A 20088-nucleotide genomic window follows, 5' to 3' on the forward strand; every position below is an offset into this window, starting at 1 on the left:
ATTGTCAATTTGGCACCTAAATGCTATGTAGGACTATACGATATCCAAGTAAGATTAGTTATTCCACAACACACATGATTACTGATTCTTCCTAGTTAAGAACTTCATTTTTGTTACGCGAGTTTGGAAATATATGGAAATAAAAAGGATTGAGGTGCGACGTACTATGAATTCCCATATGATCGTAAACACATGAATTTTCTAAAAATCTTTGTTTGGATGGTGCATATAAAATAAAAACAATTTAGAGCATTGAGGAGGGAGAGTAGAGAGAGATAGAGTTCATGCCCATTTGATTTCTCAAAGAAAATATTATACAAGGTTCAGACTCATGTTGAGGTGTCTATGAAATATTGGTCAAAAGATGGATTTCAGAGGAATTTGGTGACCCAAGCTTTAACTTTTTTTAAGGTGTGACTAGTTCTTATAGTCAGCTGAGTACTAACTTAGTTGTCAGTTAGATGACATCATCAAATCTTAGTTGAAACCCATGATTAGCACGAATCACAAAACAAACCGTTCAAATTATTTTTCTTAATTGGATCTCCATTTGCATCTGGAAAAAAACTCAGTTTGCAATCCAATGTGTAACTCATATGTGCACGAATCGCGATGTAATGGGATGAATGATGATAGACTTGACTGAGAACTAACTCATCTATTTGTGTGAACATCACCTTTGTTTGGGCATTAATATGGACAAAAGGGTCCAGCTTCACAGACAATATACTATGGGAAACAAGGCAAACTCAACAGCCTAATTAGCGGAAAAGGCCTTCTTTAGAATATCGAGATCATCTCTGATCAGTTGCGCCATCTCCAAAGCGGAATTGCTTCGCCTTAAAATAAGCCGCTCCTGTCGAATGTTCCATGCAACATAAAATGCCATGGAATGCTAATATGAAACTTAGTCAAATATCAAAATCTACGTACTACATAGAAGTCCTAAACCTAGTGCAAAGTATCTTACTAACTAGCAAACGAGCCATATGAAAAGGCCATGACATGCGAAAATGCATCCGTGAAGCTGATATGGGTCAGAGTTGACATAGAGATGTCCATTCCTGGGTCCCACATATTTGACTACTCACTTTAGAAGTTTTCCTTCTTCAAATGCACTATTAAATGAAAAACTAGCACAACTTTCACGTAATAAATGCAAATGAGTTTTTCTTTCATATTTGACTTCCTCGCAACGAGCTCTTAAAAATGAGTCTAATATTCAATATTTTAAAAATTATTTCGTAAACTGTATCTATAGAGTTCTCTATTATTTGGGTATCTAGTCCGGACACTATGTCCATGTAGTCCTGCCATATGTCGTACTGATTTCATAAAATCCTTCCAAGTTTGTTTGAATGTACATGCAATACTATCAAGAGTACTTTTGTTTTTGCACACATGGCAGCTGTAGATTCCTTTTTCACATAGGAACCATTGACTCGAATCTCGAGGAAACCTGAATAGAAAGAGTGGTTGTGATATCACCTCCGCCCCGATCAGCCGCACCATGTGCGTGTTCCTAATGACATGATCATGCTTGCAGCCTTACATGAATGAATCCACTTACATGGATCCACACCTGTTCATAATACTGTGAAGTAGCAGGTGGTTCTTAACAAATGAGCTAGTATGATGTATATACAACACGGAATTCCTACACATGCACAAAGTGCAGCCCCACCCATGATCTAATTTTTGTCATAACCTTGCTCCCGAGTAGCAAGATCGGTGAGTTTACCAAACAACTTTTGGATCACAGCATATACAAGTACATCGGCGGCAACATTGAGAACCCAACCTTGGATCAACAGTCTGTCGTGCTCGCGCATGTGCCACCCGGATAAGAAGCTGCCTTTCATTCAGGATTCGGTGTGCTCGTTGACCATCTTGTTGATGAACTTAGGGATCTTCACGTCGAACCCGAAAAGCGTGACGTTTTCCGGCATCTGCGGTAGCGACGCCGAAGGCATCGGTGGGAATGAGATGTTGGCCAGCCCCGCGAAGTCCGGCATCTTGGGGATGGGCAACCCCGCTGTGCCGGCCGCCGCCGCGTTGTTCTGGGCGGCACCAGCAGCAGGTTGCCCTTGCTGCTGCTGCTGCTGCTTCATCGAGGCGAGCGTTGCAATCATCTCTGGCGTCACGTCCGGCGGCAGCTGGCCCGGCGGGATCTTGGCCAGAACGTCCGGCGGGATCTTGGACAACATCTCCGGCGTAACATTGCCAGAGAGCTTGGCTAGCATCTCTGGTGGCACAGTGGCTAGCATCGCAGGTGGCACGTTTGCAAGCATCCCTGGTGGAACATTAGCAGGGAGGTTCGCCGGCAGGTTCCCCGGCAGGTTAGCAGGGAGGTTCCCGGGAAGGTTGTCCGGGATGTCCACAGGGAGGTTGGCCGGAGTGTTTCCTGGCAGAACGGGAAGAGGAAGCGGGGCTGGCGCACCTGGCTGGATATTCGGAATCTTCACGGGAAGATTGGCTTGGATGTCCACCAGGAGGTTGGCCGGAGTGTTTCCTGGCAGTCCTGGGGAAGGAAGCGGCGCCGGTGCACCTGGCTGGACATTCGGGATGTTCACGGGAAGGTTGGCTTGGATGTCTACTAGGAGATTGGCCGGAGCGTTTCCTGGCAGTCTGGGGGGAGGAAGCGGCGCTGGTGCACCTGGCTGGACATTCGGGATGTTCACGGGAAGGTTGGCTTGGATGTCCACTGGGAGGTTGGCCGGAGCGTTTCCCGGCAGTCCGGGTGGAGGAAGCAGCGCCGGTGCACCTAGCTGACCATTCGGGATGTTGACTGGAAGGTTGGCCGGGATGTCCACCGGGAGCTTGGCCGGAATGTTTGCAGGCAGGCCGGCAGGAGGAAGCGGCGCTGGTAGACCTGGCTGGCCCTTTGGGATGTTCACCGGATGGTTGGCCGGGACGTTTTTCGGCAGGCCGGCGGGAATAATGGGCGCCGGTGTAGCTGGCTCGCCATTCGGAATAATGTTGACGGGAAGGTTCACCAGGATGTTCCGCGGCTGGCCGGCGGGAGGAACCGGCACCGGCTGAGCACCATTCGGAATTTCAGCCAGGAGGCGCGCGGTCACACCAAGTCGCACGTTGCTGATGAACAATATGGCTAGGGAAGTCACGAAGCATAGATATCTCATGGTGTCTCCCCCCTTGGAATTGAGGATCCCAGACCTGGCAAAATTTAGAGAAAAATTTGCAAGAACTAGGCGATGACCTGTTGCAGCTATATATACGACAAGGATCTGACTAAGCAAGATACTAAATTTAGTGAGATGGGGAGCCTAAATGTAGCAAAAAACACATGGTTAACTAGCACTCAAGCTAAATGTAGGTGTCCCAGTTTGTTATGAATCCCAGTGTACTTACCAGCCAGCTGATTCCATGCCAAACATAGATGTAGCAATGTCTTGAAAACGTAGGCCACGGTTTAAAAAAGGGATCCATGCTATTTCTATGCTCTAGCACTTTCGAGAGTGATACACGGTCTTTGTTGTGCACTTGTGCTTATGGGATTTTGTAGAGCAGCAGTTAGCTAGCTACGAAGGATATGCAGAGACAACACAGATAGGGGTGTATTTGTGCATGGAAGACAAAGAAGTTAGAGAAAGCATATGAATGTATCATGAAGTTGTGTCTACTAGCAACGCACGAGAGAATCAGATGACAAGGATACGCTGGACAACGTAGAGTCCAGGACGCACAACAATCTGTATGTCTTGTCATCCATGTTTGGTGATCAGAACAGGTGGTACTAACTAAACTGAACTGTATAACAACGGATATTCACTTCAGGTCATAGGTGTTGATGCACCCATTGCATAAAAATCATGCTTCAAAATGTTCAAAAATTTCGGAAAAAATATCTGGGGGTACATCAAGACGTTATATGTTCGCACACAAAATTTCGTGAAAAAATAACATTTTTTGTGCTACAAAATAGATTTTCATGAAACAATTTTTTTATCTTTTTATGTAGAACACACAAAATGTCTTTTCTCCGCCCAAATTCTGTGAGCAAACATAGAATGTCCAAATGTAAACCCACAAATTTTGTCGGTATTTTTCAACATTTTAAGTTGATTTAAAATATTTTTTCTAATAGATTCGTCTAGACCTATGAGCTAAAACACGATGCCCACATAACAGGTGTTTACCCAGCATGTATCTTGACCGATGCTTTTGGTCAGCAGTGATATTAAAGCCTAGATATTGGCTCACAACATTTTATGATGCGGAGTAAGAGTTGTTAGGAGAAAGAATCAATGTTTAGTAGTAGGCCCGATTAACTAGGTCTGTTTTCTTTGCAAACTAAAATACAAATGTTTTTTTTTTTGCGAACTAAAAGCATATGTCCAACATGTGGACATATGCTTTTGATGACAGGTGGCATTAGAACTTGTGAGTTGCATTTATTCTCATTCTAGTGGCATAGCTTAATTTTTTAAAGAGTTAAATACAACACTAGTCTCAGTATTTGTCCTCTTTGTGCAATTTAGTCCAAATAGTTGCAAAATGGTATGGAGTAGTTTCAATTAGTCCCAAAGATCCTGGTGTGGACATGTGGCAGAGGTTTTTTTTTGCGGAAACGGCCCTATCAGTAAGGGCATCTCCAGCAGAGTGACCCAAACCAGTGACCCATTCGATCCGATTCCATCTGATTGGGCTGGCCCGCATACATAATTTGGGTCATGGTCTGGCCTCAGGCCAGGTGCTTCCAACAATTCGACCCATTCGGTCAGTGCTGGCTATTTTAGCTAGACCTAGCTAGTTTGTTAATTCTTTTCGCATTTACAACATAAATATGTAAATTGGAAACTAAATAAAGTTGCAAACATGCGCCATTGCCCTACATGCATCGCCAACAAAATGGCAAGTTCCTTCCAAATGTGTAAAATGAGACAACATCATAAATATGTCCAAAAGGTGGCTACTTTTTCCTAAAAAGTGGCAAGTTTCTCCCAAATGTCAATATCATCTATGCCATTGCCCTTCAAACATCGCGAGCTCGGATTATATTTTACTTCTTCTCGATCCAAGCCCTTTGTTCGGCGTCGGAGATGGTGTCCAAGTCGATGAGCATGATCTGGTTCTCCTCGGCCATGACCTTGGCTTCAGCCTCCAAGAATCTATACTTGGCATCATCGTCCATGAGCCTAGCCTTGGCTTTGGCCTCGAGGAGCCGATACTTGGCATTGGCGACGAGATCCATCGCTTCCGCTTCCTTTCCCATCGGCCAAATTTTGGTAGAGGTTTTTTGTGGAGGAAATGGAGTGATTTCTGTGGGAGCCAGGATGCGACGACGCCCCAGATCATCTTTGTGCTACAGTGCGCTACAGTGATGCTACAGTGCGATTTTTGGTACAGTGAAGTTTGCGTTCCTCGCTCACGCCCCGGGCCAAGGCTGCTGTAGCCTGGGGCCTGTCTCCGCCACTGATATATGTGCCACTGGCGGGAGGGACCGAGGTGGTCTAGGGAAGGGTGCGGGAGGACGCGCGCTGTCCGTCACGACGCATCCGCGACCCAAATTTGGTGGACTGATGGGTCGGGCCCACGCAAGTCGATCTGTTTGGGTCGGCCCGCCGAAGCTTGCATGGCTTGTCCACCAGTCCACGCAAACCGTTTCAGACGGCCATGACCGAATGGGTCACGCGGATGGAGATGCCCTAATAGGTAATACATCAACAAGGTTAGATATGCTTTTGGCAACAAAAAAAAAATCACGTGCGACATGTCCACACCATGATCATTAGGACTAATCTTGCATGTAGTGGACAACTCTTGGGACTACTCTATCCCATTTCACAACTATTAGGACTATACTACAAGTGGATGACAACTATTGAGACTAGTGGTATAATAGTGTATTAATCTCTTTTCAAACTATTTAGTACAATTGTTGAGAGAAAAAGATTTTCCGAATTAATGTCTATTCATTGGAAGTAGCACATAGTTTCCTACCCCTTCCGATATCATGAGCAATCGTTGCTGGAGAGCACTAAAAAAATCTCCTAAAATAAAAAAAAGAACACTATTTTTTTAGTTTTTTTTAGGGAACTCAAAAAAATTTACTAAGAAAACAAAAGGTACCGCGGTATAACAGTGGGTCGGCCCGTTGAGAGAGGGGTCCGGCCCGTTGGCGAGTTATTCTTCCCCTCCACCGTCTTTTCTTTCTTTTCCCCTTGTTTTTTTGTGTTGAGAAATCTCTTTCCCCTTCCTCTCCTAATGCGGTTCTCGACCGCAGCTTTGCCCTAGAGCTGCCGCCGTGCCGTAGCTTGGTCTCACCGCCGACGCCTAACCCCCAGCTCCTCCGCCCCTCACGCGAGGCGCGTCACCTCCAACTCCTCCGCTTCTCACGCGCGGCGCCGCGTCCCTGCAGTCGCCACCCCGTCTGCAACCTCGGCGCCATTGGTTTCTGAGGTATGATGCTTTTATCATCTAGTTGATGACTTAAATCCCGCTAGTATCCACAATTCTTTTGGTTTGTGCACATCATCTAGATCCGCCCCCTGGCTATGAGCAGTCTAATCCGGACGTTTTCTGTCCTGGAAAGTGGATACTCGGATCCATCCACTTAGTTACCGAAATCGTTCGTTCGCATTTTTTTTTACCGAAATTGTTGCTGCGTGATGAACTACTAATGGAAGAATTTCTCAAAACAAAACAAAACATGCACTGGTAATCTGGTATAGAGTTATTGCACTGGTATAGACATATGTGCTGCTAGGCTGCAGTCCAGACAAAGTAAACCAAAGTGTACAAATTAAACTGTGACAACAGTTTTTCTGTTTGTGCTAATGTCCATAATGAGTCATCCTTGTTCTAGATTAGTATTTTACTAGCAATATCACGCTATGCTTGTACTTCATTCCGCTGCCCATTGGGCTACTACATAAGTATTCGGTGTAAGTGCAAGCCTGATCATCCTCTTCATTGACTTACTAGGTCTAGCCTGGAGCGGAGCTCTTGCTGTTTCCGGGGAAGCTTGGGCAGAAATCATGGTTAGTTTCTTTCAGCTCCTATTAAACAGTTTTAAATTGCAATTTTTATCCGGATGTGGCCAAGTTGTCTCATGTTTCTGAATGGTCTTGTACCATTGCAGGCAAACCTTGCTGATTCTTTCCTGGCCGATCTTGACGACCTGTCAGACAATGAAGCCTATCCTGTAAGTTGATTGATGTGTCTGCTGTGTTGCAATATTTAAGAATATATTTTTCGGGAATTTTTCCTAATCTATTCTCAAAACTTTTCAGGAAGAAGACAATGCTGAGGCAGCGGGTGTGGATGAGGATGGTGATGATGACATGCTTGACCTTGAGGCCCTAAATTATGATGATCTAGACAGCGTCTCAAAGCTGCAGAAGACGCAACGTTATATTGACATAATACAAGTATGTTATCAAACTCGTAAATATCCATTAACATTCAAATACCTCTCTATTGCGTAGATCTATGTTTATCTGGTAAAAGTGAAGTCTTACTCGTGCTGATAGAGTAATCATCCAGTTATAAGATGCTGCACCATGTTCGCACCAGAACAGTGTTTACTAGTTTATGAAAAAACCTTACATAACATATGTGCTAGTATTTATTTTTGGGGACACTCGCAGTTGATTGTTATTTTCATATCTGATCCACGAATGTTGTTTTAGATGTAGTTAGGGTGCAAATGAAAAATCTTAGTGTGCTCAATGTTACAATTATGAAATGAATAGACCAATCAGGGACTAGACACTGGCACCTTTTTTATAGCAAGAGTCATGTGCAGGCAGCTTGTGTGCTCGTGTTGCTAGACAACTGAAAAACACTCGGTCTGCGCTCAATGTTGCAATGGTTTATGCAGGAATAATGTTTCCATTGAATTTTATCCTGTAGGGCATGCAGCTCTTCATTCGCAATTTAGCCTTAGGCTGCATTGCTGCAAAAATCTTCCACTCACCCCATCCATGACAATATATTAGTAATAAACAGTTCTTTTTTGCAGAAAGTCGAAGGAGCACTTGAGAAAAACATAGACTTATCTAATCAAGGATTCATTCTAGAGGAGGATCCAGAGTACCAGCTTATTGTTGACTGCAATGCTTTATCAGTAGATATTGAGAATGAGCTCATTATAATCCACAATTTCATACGCGACAAGTATAGGCTGAAGTTTCCTGAGCTGGAATCCCTTGTTCATCATCCGATTGATTATGCCCGTGTTGTTAAGAAGATTGGAAATGAGATGGATTTAACCCTGGTAGATCTGGAAGGGCTTTTACCTTCTGCAGTTATAATGGTTGTCTCCGTTACAGCATCAACAACTAGTGGGAAGCCTCTTTCTGAGGAGAATTTGGTGAAAACAGTTGAAGCATGTGACAGAGCCCTAAATCTTGATGCCGCAAAGAAGAAGGTGCTTGATTTTGTAGAGGGTAGAATGGGTTACATTGCACCAAACCTCTCTGCCATTGCTGGCAGTGCTGTTGCTGCAAAGCTGATGGGAATTGCTGGTGGTTTGGGAGCACTTGCAAAAATGCCTGCTTGCAACGTTCAGTTACTTGGAGCAAAAAAGAAAAATCTTGCTGGGTTTTCTAGTGCCACATCTCAGTTTCGTGTTGGCTATCTTGAACATACAGAAGTATTTCAGAGCACCCCTCCAGCCCTGAGGACACGTGCTTGCAGACTTATAGCTGCAAAGTCAACTCTAGCAGCAAGGATTGATTCAATTAGAGGCGATCCAACTGGAAAAGCTGGTCGGAACTTGTTAGAAGAAATCCGTAAGAAGATTGAGAAGTGGCAAGAACCACCTCCTGCAAAGCTTCCAAAACCACTTCCTGTTCCAGACTCTGAGCCTAAAAAGAAGAGAGGCGGTCGCCGTCTTCGAAAAATGAAAGAAAGGTAATTGTTCTCAGATATACATATTGAGCAGCCTCATACTATTGTCTTAAACTACTTATTTGTCTTGTTTGATGAAAAATTATTAACTACATAGACAGTATTGTTTCTTGCCTAAATTTTGGGAACTTCATTCTGCAGATATGCGGTGACTGATATGATGAAGCTTGCGAACCGGATGCAGTTTGGTATCCCGGAAGAGAGCTCATTAGGTCAGTTGGTATTGACAGGATGGCAACATTTTGTTAATTAGTTGCACTATGAATTAATATTGACTTGAGCACATCTTGTTATCACCAGGTGATGGCTTGGGAGAAGGTTATGGCATGCTCGGGCAGGCTGGAAGTGGGAGACTACGTGTCTCAGCTGCACAAAACAAACTTGCTGCTAAAGTGGCCAAAAAGTATGTTTTATTTTGTTTTCCTACAGTATCTTGTTTTGCTCTTTTTTGTTCTTTGTCATTAGATGTTAAAGCATTAATCACACGCCAGTTACTTAGTTCTGCAATGCAGGTCTTCTGACCTTTGCTCCCCAAAACATAGTATACGATGTAGTGGAATACTGGAATTTGTTCTTTCCGACTCTTTTAAGTTCGACACTACCTGGTTCAAAGTACTAGAAGAAAATGTCCAAAATAGTGGAACTTAGGTGATCCTCAATTTTAAGATATAAATACAACTGTACAGAAGTTACAACGGTTTCGCACAGCTCTGTATTCAGTTATTCATATATTATCCCTAATTCCCATAGCTTGATATTTTCAACGTAGTGCTTTATGCTTTATATACCATCATTATGTATATTTCCCTGACTGTTAGGTCGTTTAGCTTGCACGGATTTTTATTGTTAAGGATAATTTGCACCATGTACCGGTTCCAGTAGCCAAGTAACTAGTGTTGTAAGAGTTCATTTGTAACTCTCTTTATCTTCACATCCCTCTTTATATTTTATTCCTGGCATTTTTCATGGTATCAAGCACTGCAACCTCTCTTTGATTCCATATTGCTTTCCAATATCAGATTCAAGGAGAAGAGCTATGGTAGCAGTGGCACGACATCTGGATTGACATCTAGTTTGGCCTTTACACCAGTTCAGGTGAGCTTCTGTTTTTTCTTTGGTTCACTTCAAGATAGGTAATTGGTGTGCATGATCTTTGGCCGGTCCAGTTGTGGGGCATTGGATTATGGCCGCTAAGGTGCTACCAACTCTACCTAGCTATGGAACTTTTATGTTGCATTTGCTTAGTTGTTTAATTTCTCATGTTTGAGGGATCAGAAAAGGTAGTGCAACCATATTGTTTTTTTACTACAAGTTCGTAGAGTTGCTTCCTCGAATTCATCATGAACATTTTGCTATGTAACATGTTAGTTCTACCCCATGCTGCCGCATAGCATTGCATGTTATCTTTCTTTCTTGTAAATCGGGCACTGTATGGGTTGCTATAGTGTGTAAATCAGTAGGTACTTATGCATCTCGACACGTTTATACTTCTCCAGTCCTACCTATGTTTATTTTTTGGTAGATTAACCACATAGAATCCCTGTTATTGTTCCATCTTTTTTAATATACAGTTGGTTCCGCTCATACAGGGAATAGAGCTGTCGAACCCACAGGCCCATGGAAACCACCTTGGAAGTGGAACCCAGAGCACCTATTTCTCTGAGACCGGCACATTCTCGAAGATCAGTAGGCCCTGAGATTACAAGTCAAAATCAGAAGACCCGAGCTTAGAAGAGAGTATAGTAGGCCCCTGGTTTCAACAATATGCAAGTGGTGACGGCAGCACAGGTGAAGTTTGGAGTCTTAATTTTTAGGGTGAAAATCCAAGGTCTGGTTTTAACTGGTTGTGCCTCGCAATAATCTTGTTGAAGGCATTGATTTGAGAGCGAGGACTATCTTTAGGGTGATCGGCGACGAAAGCGCTTGTGCACTGTGTCGATTTTGGAGAGCCTGGAGTTCAGATGTTGTCTTGGTGGTGAAAGTATTATTGCTGCTAGGGCTGGAATACTGTAGTTGACAGCTTTTGGAATGCACCAACACAAAACAAGTTTGTAATATTATGAGTTTATTTCTGGGTCTATGCACAAATTTCAGGAAGTATCGCAAGGTTACAGTTAGTGCTTTACAACATCACAATGTCTAATGTGAGGCACAACAGAACATTAACTATGTTTCGAACCTGTATAATCTTTCTAGTTATACTGGAAATTGAGCTGTTGAGCTGTCTTGTATGCAACTCATGCGTTCGGAGCATGCAGTTACTGTACGCCGCAAGTTGAGCTCAACATAAATAGTTGTCCTTTTCTTGTTTGAAGAGTATGATTCGGAAATAGACTTTTGATCCCAGGTGTATATGATCCTGCCACTCAATTTTTTAAAACAATTCAAACAAAATCGAACATAAATTTTGCTCATGTATGTTGACATTTTATATGTGCACGCCCAATTTTTGTGAAAATTCAACATTTTTTGTGTCCTCTGTTAAAAAGATAAAGAAATAAAAAATATCTCATTAAGAGCTACTCTCTGCAATCCTTTTTGATTGACTTGAATTTGGTATCAATTTAAAGGGATCGAAAGAAGTATTTTTTAGCACCAATTTTATCATTTTACACATGACACAAATAATATTGGTTTTTTGTGAAACGACTTTGCAAGCAAACGTTAAGATGTATGCATGATATTTTTTTATCAGAATTTATTAACTATTAGAAAACAGGAGCATCGACTCTATGTGAAAAACGCCTTGTCCGTGTCTGGGAGAAAACATGAGAACACGCGTTTGGATGGTGCTGATACTACGTGTCGCGGTGTTCGGGAGCCACAGCTCCAAGTAGAAATTCAAAACCAAATAAAAACTGTGAGCATGAAGCAAGGCAGAGAATATTTCAAGTTCTTTTAGTTCAGGGAATTTCCAAGCTAATGTGGACAAACAAAATGGATCACACTTATTGCTCCAATAAGGCAGTGGGTCACAGCCCAATTACGAGCAAGACTACTGGCCCACCTGTCCCTTTCATTCAACATTATACTAATTGCTCTTCTTCCTCCACCAAAAGTGAAATGAGAAGAAATTGCACTTTTCCTCCCAACTTTCCCCAGCTTTCCCGTCTTCTCTAATCGACTACCACGCCAATTCCTGCCTCTTGGGTTCATCGTCAGGAGATCAGCAACTTTAATTAATCTACTGATTTTTGCTCGGTGAGTTCATCTTTCTTTGTAGCTTCTATGCTTTATCTTTTCCCCTCTTCTTCTTGGTTGCTGCCTGTAAATTATCGGGATATGCAGCACCTTGCTTTACCTTTTCCATGCTTAAAGAACAGGATTTGCTCGTCTGCTTAGACGAAAGAGGAGCTTGTCTAGTTAGCGATCTTAGAATATATTTTGTATGTACAAATAAAATTCATATCCGAAGATTCTTCATCAAGATTCTTTTCCGTAATTAGCAAAGTGTCTTGAGCAATCTGATTCGCTTCCAACAGTTTTGTGGAAGACACTGAAAAGCTACATATTCTTGCTCAAAAAATTAATGAAGCATCAGCTGCTTTCATGTCAGATGGAGAGGTGTTACCTAATAACTGTATTCTTCAGGGTGGGGAACGATGCCGGAGCACTCAGAGAACGCGGCGGAGAACATGGTAAGCGGCATCATGGACGCCATCGCCGACAAGCTCCCCAAGCAGAAGTCGGTGAGGTTCAGTGAAGAGGGCTCCATCTCCAGCCAGGCCAAGAAGCTGTTCGGGGGCGACAAGTCCGTCCACCACATCCTCGGTGGCGGAAAATGTCTGAACCATACACTCGGCCTTTTGAGAACATTTATATTTATATTCCATTATTTTGGTATGCTGTTGCTGCTGGATTATTGCTTAATTTCTTGTGACGATGATGATTGCAGCCGCCGACGTGTTGCTGTGGAGGAACAAGAAGATATCTTCAAGTGTTCTCGGTGGCGCAACGGCTGCCTGGGTGTTCTTCGAATGGCTTGACTACCATTTCCTGACGATTATATCGTTTGTGCTTGTTCTTGGCATGGCTATTCAGTTTGGATGGTCCAGCTTCGCAGGCATGCTCAATGGGTACATAAGCAAAACCTCCAACAAAATTCTGCATTTTTTGTGTGTTCGCGGTCGATACCTGAACTTTGGTCGGCAGGTTACATTAGCAAGATTTTTGTATGGTGTCTGAATTTTCAGGTCTCCTTCCAACGTGCCACGAGTGGAGTTACCAGAGGAGGTGTTTGCGAACATCGGTGCCGCTATTGGCGCCCAGGTGAACAAGTTCTTGAGAAGCCTTCAGGATATATCCTGCGGAAGAGACCTGAAGCAGTTCCTCATGGTATGTTGCTATGCATTCGGTTTATGAGACGAAGTCCGTTCCGATCAGTTTGTCCCGTCAAGTGAGCACTAGCGAAACTTCTTTCAGGTGATTGCCGGGTTCGTCGTCGCCTCTTTCATCGGGAGCTGGTTCAATCTCATAAGTGTCATCTACATCGGTAAAAACAATGATCTCACTCGATATTGCTGGGGGATTGACATCAGGACAATCTCTCTGTTTTTCTTTCTAACTACCATTTACATTGGTGCTCTGGTTCAGGTTTTGTGAGTGCACACACTCTACCGGTGATCTACGAGAAGTACCATGATCAAATCGACGAGATGCTTTACAACATGCTTGGCCTGCTCGGGAGTCAGTACCAGAAGCTCGACAAGGGCGTCCTGAGCAAGATACCTAAAGGGAGCCTCAAGTTCAAGAAGAGCCAGTAGCTTGATTCCAAGCTGTGTAGTTGGTATGAACAAAGATGATGTCGATACTAAGATTGTGTACAGCGAAGATTACCTTTTAATTTCCCCTGCAAAGGAGAGGAGGAACGCCTGTTGATTTATTTTTAGATCCATGGTACCGAAGAACATATTTTGTGCTGTCTTTTAGCTACACGATGGAATGAAAAGGGTGGATGGTATGGTAGAGCTCGTAGCAGTGTATGTATTTTCCCGCGTGCAATGTAAAACCTGTCATGTTACTCAAAATGAACTAGAGTTTTGACTTGTCTAAAAAAAAAAAAAGTTGTCGGTTGCGCGGTTGCGCCGTGAAAAACAAGTATCAACAAGATGGGCGTTCGCTTATTTGTCATACGGCCCGTGGTCCAGGTGACATATGAGGCCCATGACTAGCTCGATCCTGCAGGCACGGGCCGATTAGGCAATGAGCCCTAGCAGCCTCCTCCTTCGTCGCGCGGACTCAGATTCCACCCGCCATGGCGCGTCGACACGAGAGCAGGGGAGGCAGGCACGAGCCTGGCCGGGTGTCTGCACGAGGTGGCTGTAGCCGGCCATGAGCATCGCGTCGGCCCCGGCCGCCACGTCGGACGCCGGTGACCACCGGTTCCGGGCGTCCGGATCTCCTGCTCCTTCGACCGCATGTGGCACACTTCTTTGTATATGGTGATAATAACTGTATTTTTCACTTCTTTCTCTTACTTCATATATGACGAGTGTACTCAGATGGAACACTCCAGCTAGTAAGGTTATGTTTAGTGGACTCACCTAAACAAATCAAAACGATCCATTTTAGTTCACTCAGGCAAAGGGCATGAAAAAAAGTCGCAACGGCGCGATTCAAATAGACCGCCACACGCAAATCGACCACTTCTGGCACAATTTTAAGCAGAAAATATGGCAGAGTGGACCACCCCGGTCCACACGAGGCCCTTAAACCAAACTTAATCAAATAAAATTTCCACTTCACTGTATAAAATATATATCTCTTTACATGGAGTTAACCGAAACTATGATGAACGTATCAACTCTTCGTGATGTGTCCAACGCGGCCGCGTCTACTCACGTACTGTCGTTCTCCACCCCAGCGTGGCCGGCCTCGTCGAGGTTTGCCTCCAGCACCGGGCGCGCCGCTGCCAAGGTGCCACTGAATCCTAGGCATATCGTGAGTTTTATCACTCTCCTCCTCCCCTTCCGGCGCTGCCTCGTTGCCGCCATTTTGTCATTCCAACGGGCTCTATACCTCGCTACCGCCTCCATGTTGGTGTCGGAGTGGGCTCTATCCCTCGCTAGTTGCCACTGCCTCGAACATAACGCCTTCGCCTACGCGCCCGCCTCCTCCTCTATCTCCCGGTTCTCCACGTCCACCTCCTCCTCGCCTCCTCCACCGCCTTGCGCGCCTGGTGGTGCACTGCTGCCATGGAACCACGCGACGCTTTGCGTCTGGTCGCCCTCATGTCCACCAAGGCAGTTGCTCAGCAACCATCAGGCCCGAGCGGGCAGGAGTGCCAATTGTGCATCCGCACAGGGCCCAATTTTTTGCAGGGCCCCAAATTTTGTATAAGCCTATGTATATTGACCTATAAAAAATCAAAACTGACTTGAACGCTTGGTCTAACCTTGGAAGTTTGGAACGTAATGGCCCAAAACGGCCGGACTTCTTGGCTCGTGTCACGGCCTCACGGGAATCAATCTGAGAAAGGCTGAGAAAGTAATGATTCGATGATCAAGCTACGGCCGACGCCAGACGCGAAGCGACGCCCGACGCCCCGACGCGTCAGTTCGTCTGCCGGCCTCCGCCTCTTTCCGCGGCGCTGTTGCCGATTCTTTCGCACGATTCCGATCGATCCCCATTGATCACCCACAGGTGCAGCGATCCTTTCTCTGACATCTGTTCTGCTATTTTTTGCCCGGTTTTTCTCTAGTAGGTGCCCTTCAGCCTAAGGCGGTACTCTACGATGTTCTTCAATCTCATTTCCCAAATTTGTTAAATTGTATTGCATATAGAGTATTGTTGACCATTCCTGTGATGGTTGCATCGGCAGAATGAAGCCTTTTTAAATTGAAGCTAATGAAGTCTTATATGCCTACTAAGATGATCCAACAAAGGCTCCACAATTTGGCCACAATAGCAATTGAGAGTGAAGTGTTGGAGAAAATTGATTATAAGGATATTATTGAAGATTTTATTTCAAAAAATGATGTTGTTCAAATAAATTTAATTCAACCGGAAGTTTAGTAGGTATGTTTTTTGATATATCTAATTTCTATGTAAGATACTCGGGTATGTATGTTATATTTGTTGAGAATTCAAAATTTTGTAGTGCTATAGGGCCCATTTTAGAGTTTTGCACAGGGACCTAAATTTTGTCGGCTCGGCGCTGCAACCATGAGCTGGCGGGCATACATGTTCTGGCGGGCGGTCTCGAACCATGCGAGGAGAGCTCGCTGCTTGTTGCTCGTCACCGGCATGACCTCATCGTCAAAGTCCTCGAGGCCGTTGAAGCCGTCCTCATCCAGGCCTGTGTTGACCCGTTGGGTTTGCGCGCCACCCCAAACAGACTAGAGTAGGACAAGTCACCATTTCCTGCCTGCGAACTGATCCAAACATCATCGAAAATACACATTCGGTGTTCGAAATGTATCGACCCGCTTAAAATGCCCTTACTGGTAGACAAACTAGCATTGCATACACACATGCATAATTTGTACTCGAACGCGCGAGATTGTGCAAATGCGAAGTGCACTTGTTATGATGAAAACTCCTTAAGGCCTAAAATCGAGTGTGTGTGCAACTCCTAATTTTCACTTCAAGCACGTACACTAAACAACTATACAGTTTTACAAATGCACAGATAATCCAACACCGTGTAGCCACGTCCGGTTATCGTGTGAGCCCACATGCATTTCTTCCTAGGCGCAGAGCTGGCCGGGCAGGGCATCTGTGCTTTAGCCAGTTTTAAGGTAAACCATTCGCGTCTTCCATCCTCAAACCTGATGCATACAGTACGTAGGTAGCTATGATCTTTTTCAGGCCGGAGACTAATCAAGCAGCCAATTGCCTAGATTAGTAGTACAGTAGTACTGTACTAGTAAGTACTAACTCCGTGCGTACTATAGCTAGAACGCATGGTTGTTTATTTTCTACGACGTGGCATGCACAAACGCCGAGCAGCTACATACTATCTGAAAACTAGCTATGGCAGCTATAAATATAGCGCTTTGCCTTCTCCCAAACCCTTCATCAACCCTCGATCTATATATCTACTAGCTTCATACGACTTATTAGTTAGCCAGCGGAGGTGACTGTCAATTACTCACTACCAGGCGACATGGCCGGTGTGCGTATGTACTTCCGGCGATTCATGGCTGTGGCCAAGTGCGAGAGTGATCGCCTTGAAGGGGGCGCCTTGCTCTTTCTCCCGGAGAACAGCCTGGGAGGCGGCCGCGGCGCTGGTGTTGACGGCGACGACGACGATGACGACCCCGATGTGGCTCCAGCAGCGTATAAAACATCGAGAAATTGGGTATGTGGCCGGTCATCTCTGCGCCTGCATGTAATATACCGCGAGTGATGACTGATGAGTGCATGAACTATATACGGAGTACCGTAGATGGCTTCTCTGTATAAAGTACGCTCATGCTGTCATGCATGCCAGTTATACTATGCTACTGAGTATATATGTCTCATGTAATAGATACCAATAAAGGGATTTTTATCGCTCTGTTGAGATCAGGTAATAAAGCTTTTCTCTGATTAAATTCCCAAATGAACATGATACCACCGCAACGAGTTAACCAAAGAGTGCTTGTAAATAGTAAGCGCTAACATTATCTGCAAAACCAAGGAGTGCTGGTCTACGAATCTCGAGTGTATCACGGTATCTATCTAAACCTGAGTTATGCAGATAATGTTAGTAAATATGAAAAACAAAAGCCTTTTTCAAGGGTTCCGCAGAACTGATCATGTTATTGTACTTTTGGAGGTTTCTAGCTAAAGTTCCTTTGATTCAAACGCTTTGGATGCATATTTCCTACAGAGGTTGTTTGATTAACAGGAGGTAATTCTTTGAAATCCTACAAAGGATTTATTTGCATTATGTTTTGGTGGAATTTTTTCCTTCACTCCAACCATTTTTTTACAATTTCTTTGGTTTCATATGTGCAATCAAACGCCTTGTGGGTCCAAAATCCCGTAGTTTCCTAATTCCATAGGATTGAAGAAGACATGCCATTTCAATCATGCAGTTTTCCTGTTTTCTCTTTATGAAAAATCCTCCAACCATTCGGTATGCCCCGTTTATGATCGTCTCTAAAGCGTGTGGAGCATCGGAACCTATTACAAAAAAGGTAATAAAAAACTGAGCAGGATCCTACTATTTTTTTGGACACGTATGTATTTATAAATTCTAACAGATGGACTACTGAGAGCATCTCTAACCAAAAGACAAAAAATTAGAGGACAAAATAGCGGACTAAAATAGATGAGAAAAAAATTAGTCCTCTAGACGGTGGCCGGTGGAATCGATCCCCAAATACGAGCACACGATTTGGAAAAATTTCACATGATTTGATACGATTTCGACATAGTTCATTGGATTTAACTAAAGCATAATTGAAATTTAACCTAAACATACTTCAAACGTAAACTTAAACTTAAACTAAGCTAAACTAGCCTCTAACTGCCTAGCGTTGTCGCCATTTCCGTCGAGGTCACTGGCGTCATTGTACATCCTCCGCGGCACCTCTCGTACGCTGCCGCCTTCTCCGCCAAGCTTTTGGGGTTGAGCCGGCGGAGATTGGCCATGTACTCCTCGCCGGCGCGCTTGGCCTCCAGGCGTTCCCACGGCTCGCGGTCCTCCCTCACGAGCTCGACCGCGACTAGGCGGCGCGAAGAGCTCCAACACGGGCTCCTTGCAACCGAGCAAGAAGTTGAGCTCTCTGCAGTCGCTGCTATGGAGGCGGATATTCTCGACGCCATGCCTCCACGCGCATGCGCCACCGACTGGAAGGTGCGAAGCCAGATACGCCGGCCGGTGTTCTGGTCGGTGATCTCAGACACCCCGAGTGCCCTAGTAGCGCTGCCACATGCCGTGGTAAGGGGTATATGCACTACTAGGAAAAAGGCAATCAGTGGCGCACCACATATAGCCTTCAGTGGCGCACTAGTGGTGCGCCACTGCTATCACGCCACTGCTAACTCCTAGTAGTGGCGCACTAGGGGTGCGCCACTACTAGCCTGGATACTAGTGGCGCACCGCATGGTGCGCCATTGACATGTCCAGCAAGTGCGCCACTATTACTCCAAAGTGGTGCGCCACCGTTGGTCGCAGGCGGTGCGCCACCACTGTCTAGATGAGGTGCGCCACCGCTACCGTTTTGCGTGCGCCATCGCTTCAGCGAGGTGGTGCGCCACTGCTGCGTGTGGACGTGCGCCACTGCTGTCTCCAGGACGTGCGCCACAGATGAGATTCCTGGTGCGCCACTGCTAGTCTCGGAGGGGATCACAGGGCAGTGCGCCACTACTACTTAGTGGACGTGCGCCACTGATGGGCCACTAGTGCGCCACTGCTACGAATTTCGAATTTTTTTTGTATCCTGGCAGGTATTTATACAGGTTGTATATCACAAGCACAATACATGATATATAACACATATAAACAACAACACAGCTTATCCATACATAGTTCTTCACATTAGCCCCACATGATTCACAAGATTTCACATTAGAGAAGTTACGAGGTTACAATGCAAGTTATGGGGTTACAAAGTCGCAAATGAGCTAGTGGTTACACAAGATCGATCATCTAAAGTAGCAATCACATAGAAGAGAGCTAGAGTCACTACTAGCACCATCCCGATGATAGTGGTCTTCATCCGGTTCCTCCTCCGCTCCCTCCTCTCTCCCGCCAAATAGCGTGCGTATCTATCTTCGGCCTCCGCTCTAGTGGTGTACCCTTTGTAGCTGTTACCGCTAAAACGGTGAACCTGCCTCCAACACTCCTTCCAGTCGTTGTAGACTCCGGGAACCTTGCCCTTGTACACGACATACCACGTCATATCTGCACATATATGAACAAGCCAAAGAAACATTAGTGCACGCTCATAGATGTTTGCAACGAATAAGAGCAAACTCAAAAACGATCCAAGTAGTATGAACTAAAAGGCATGCCTCGTACATTGTTGGTCGGAATAAATATCAACATTTAGGGAAGGGGTTAGTGAAACCAAGTAGGATGCACAAGAGATTGATACTTGTGTCATCGCACCAGGTTCACTAGCCCCTCCCCCAAGTGTACAAGTGACCAAACATTCTAATCATCGGCATTTTAAAATACGAAAGCAAATGGAAGAATGACAAGGGACTCATACTTTGTCGGTCGAAACAAATATGAACATCCCGGGATGGCGTTAGTGAGGCCAGGTAGGATGCACA

At 44.8% G+C, this 20088-nt stretch overlaps 3 protein-coding genes across 3 annotated transcripts; 2 read left to right on the forward strand and 1 right to left on the reverse strand.

Annotated features, from left to right (window-relative positions):
* Positions 1 to 1862: 1862 nt before the first annotated feature.
* LOC124672382 lies at positions 1863 to 5215 on the reverse strand. Its single transcript, XM_047208619.1, has 3 exons — positions 5028 to 5215; positions 3036 to 3177; positions 1863 to 2459 (listed from the first exon to the last, which is right to left on the reverse strand). Exons 1-3 carry the CDS (start codon positions 5213 to 5215, stop codon positions 1863 to 1865), a joined length of 927 nt encoding a protein of 308 aa, XP_047064575.1.
* Positions 5216 to 6230: 1015 nt separating this feature from the next.
* Positions 6231 to 11191, forward strand: LOC124674590 (U4/U6 small nuclear ribonucleoprotein Prp31 homolog). The gene is made up of 9 exons (XM_047210630.1): positions 6231 to 6423; positions 6949 to 7004; positions 7106 to 7168; positions 7257 to 7394; positions 7988 to 8880; positions 9019 to 9089; positions 9178 to 9280; positions 9897 to 9972; positions 10467 to 11191. The coding sequence occupies exons 2-9, from the start codon at positions 7002 to 7004 to the stop codon at positions 10572 to 10574; spliced, it is 1455 nt and encodes a 484-aa protein (XP_047066586.1). The 5' UTR covers positions 6231 to 6423; positions 6949 to 7001; the 3' UTR covers positions 10575 to 11191.
* A 727-nt stretch (positions 11192 to 11918) lies between these two features.
* LOC124677151 (reticulon-like protein B8) lies at positions 11919 to 13842 on the forward strand. The gene is made up of 6 exons (XM_047213155.1): positions 11919 to 12078; positions 12469 to 12660; positions 12773 to 12953; positions 13071 to 13212; positions 13300 to 13369; positions 13471 to 13842. Exons 2-6 carry the CDS (start codon positions 12480 to 12482, stop codon positions 13638 to 13640), a joined length of 744 nt encoding a protein of 247 aa, XP_047069111.1. The 5' UTR covers positions 11919 to 12078; positions 12469 to 12479; the 3' UTR covers positions 13641 to 13842.
* The last annotated feature ends 6246 nt before the right edge of the window (positions 13843 to 20088 follow it).

This window comes from Lolium rigidum, chromosome 7 (assembly GCF_022539505.1).
Source record: "Lolium rigidum isolate FL_2022 chromosome 7, APGP_CSIRO_Lrig_0.1, whole genome shotgun sequence".
Classification (NCBI taxonomy): Eukaryota; Viridiplantae; Streptophyta; class Magnoliopsida; order Poales; family Poaceae; genus Lolium; species Lolium rigidum.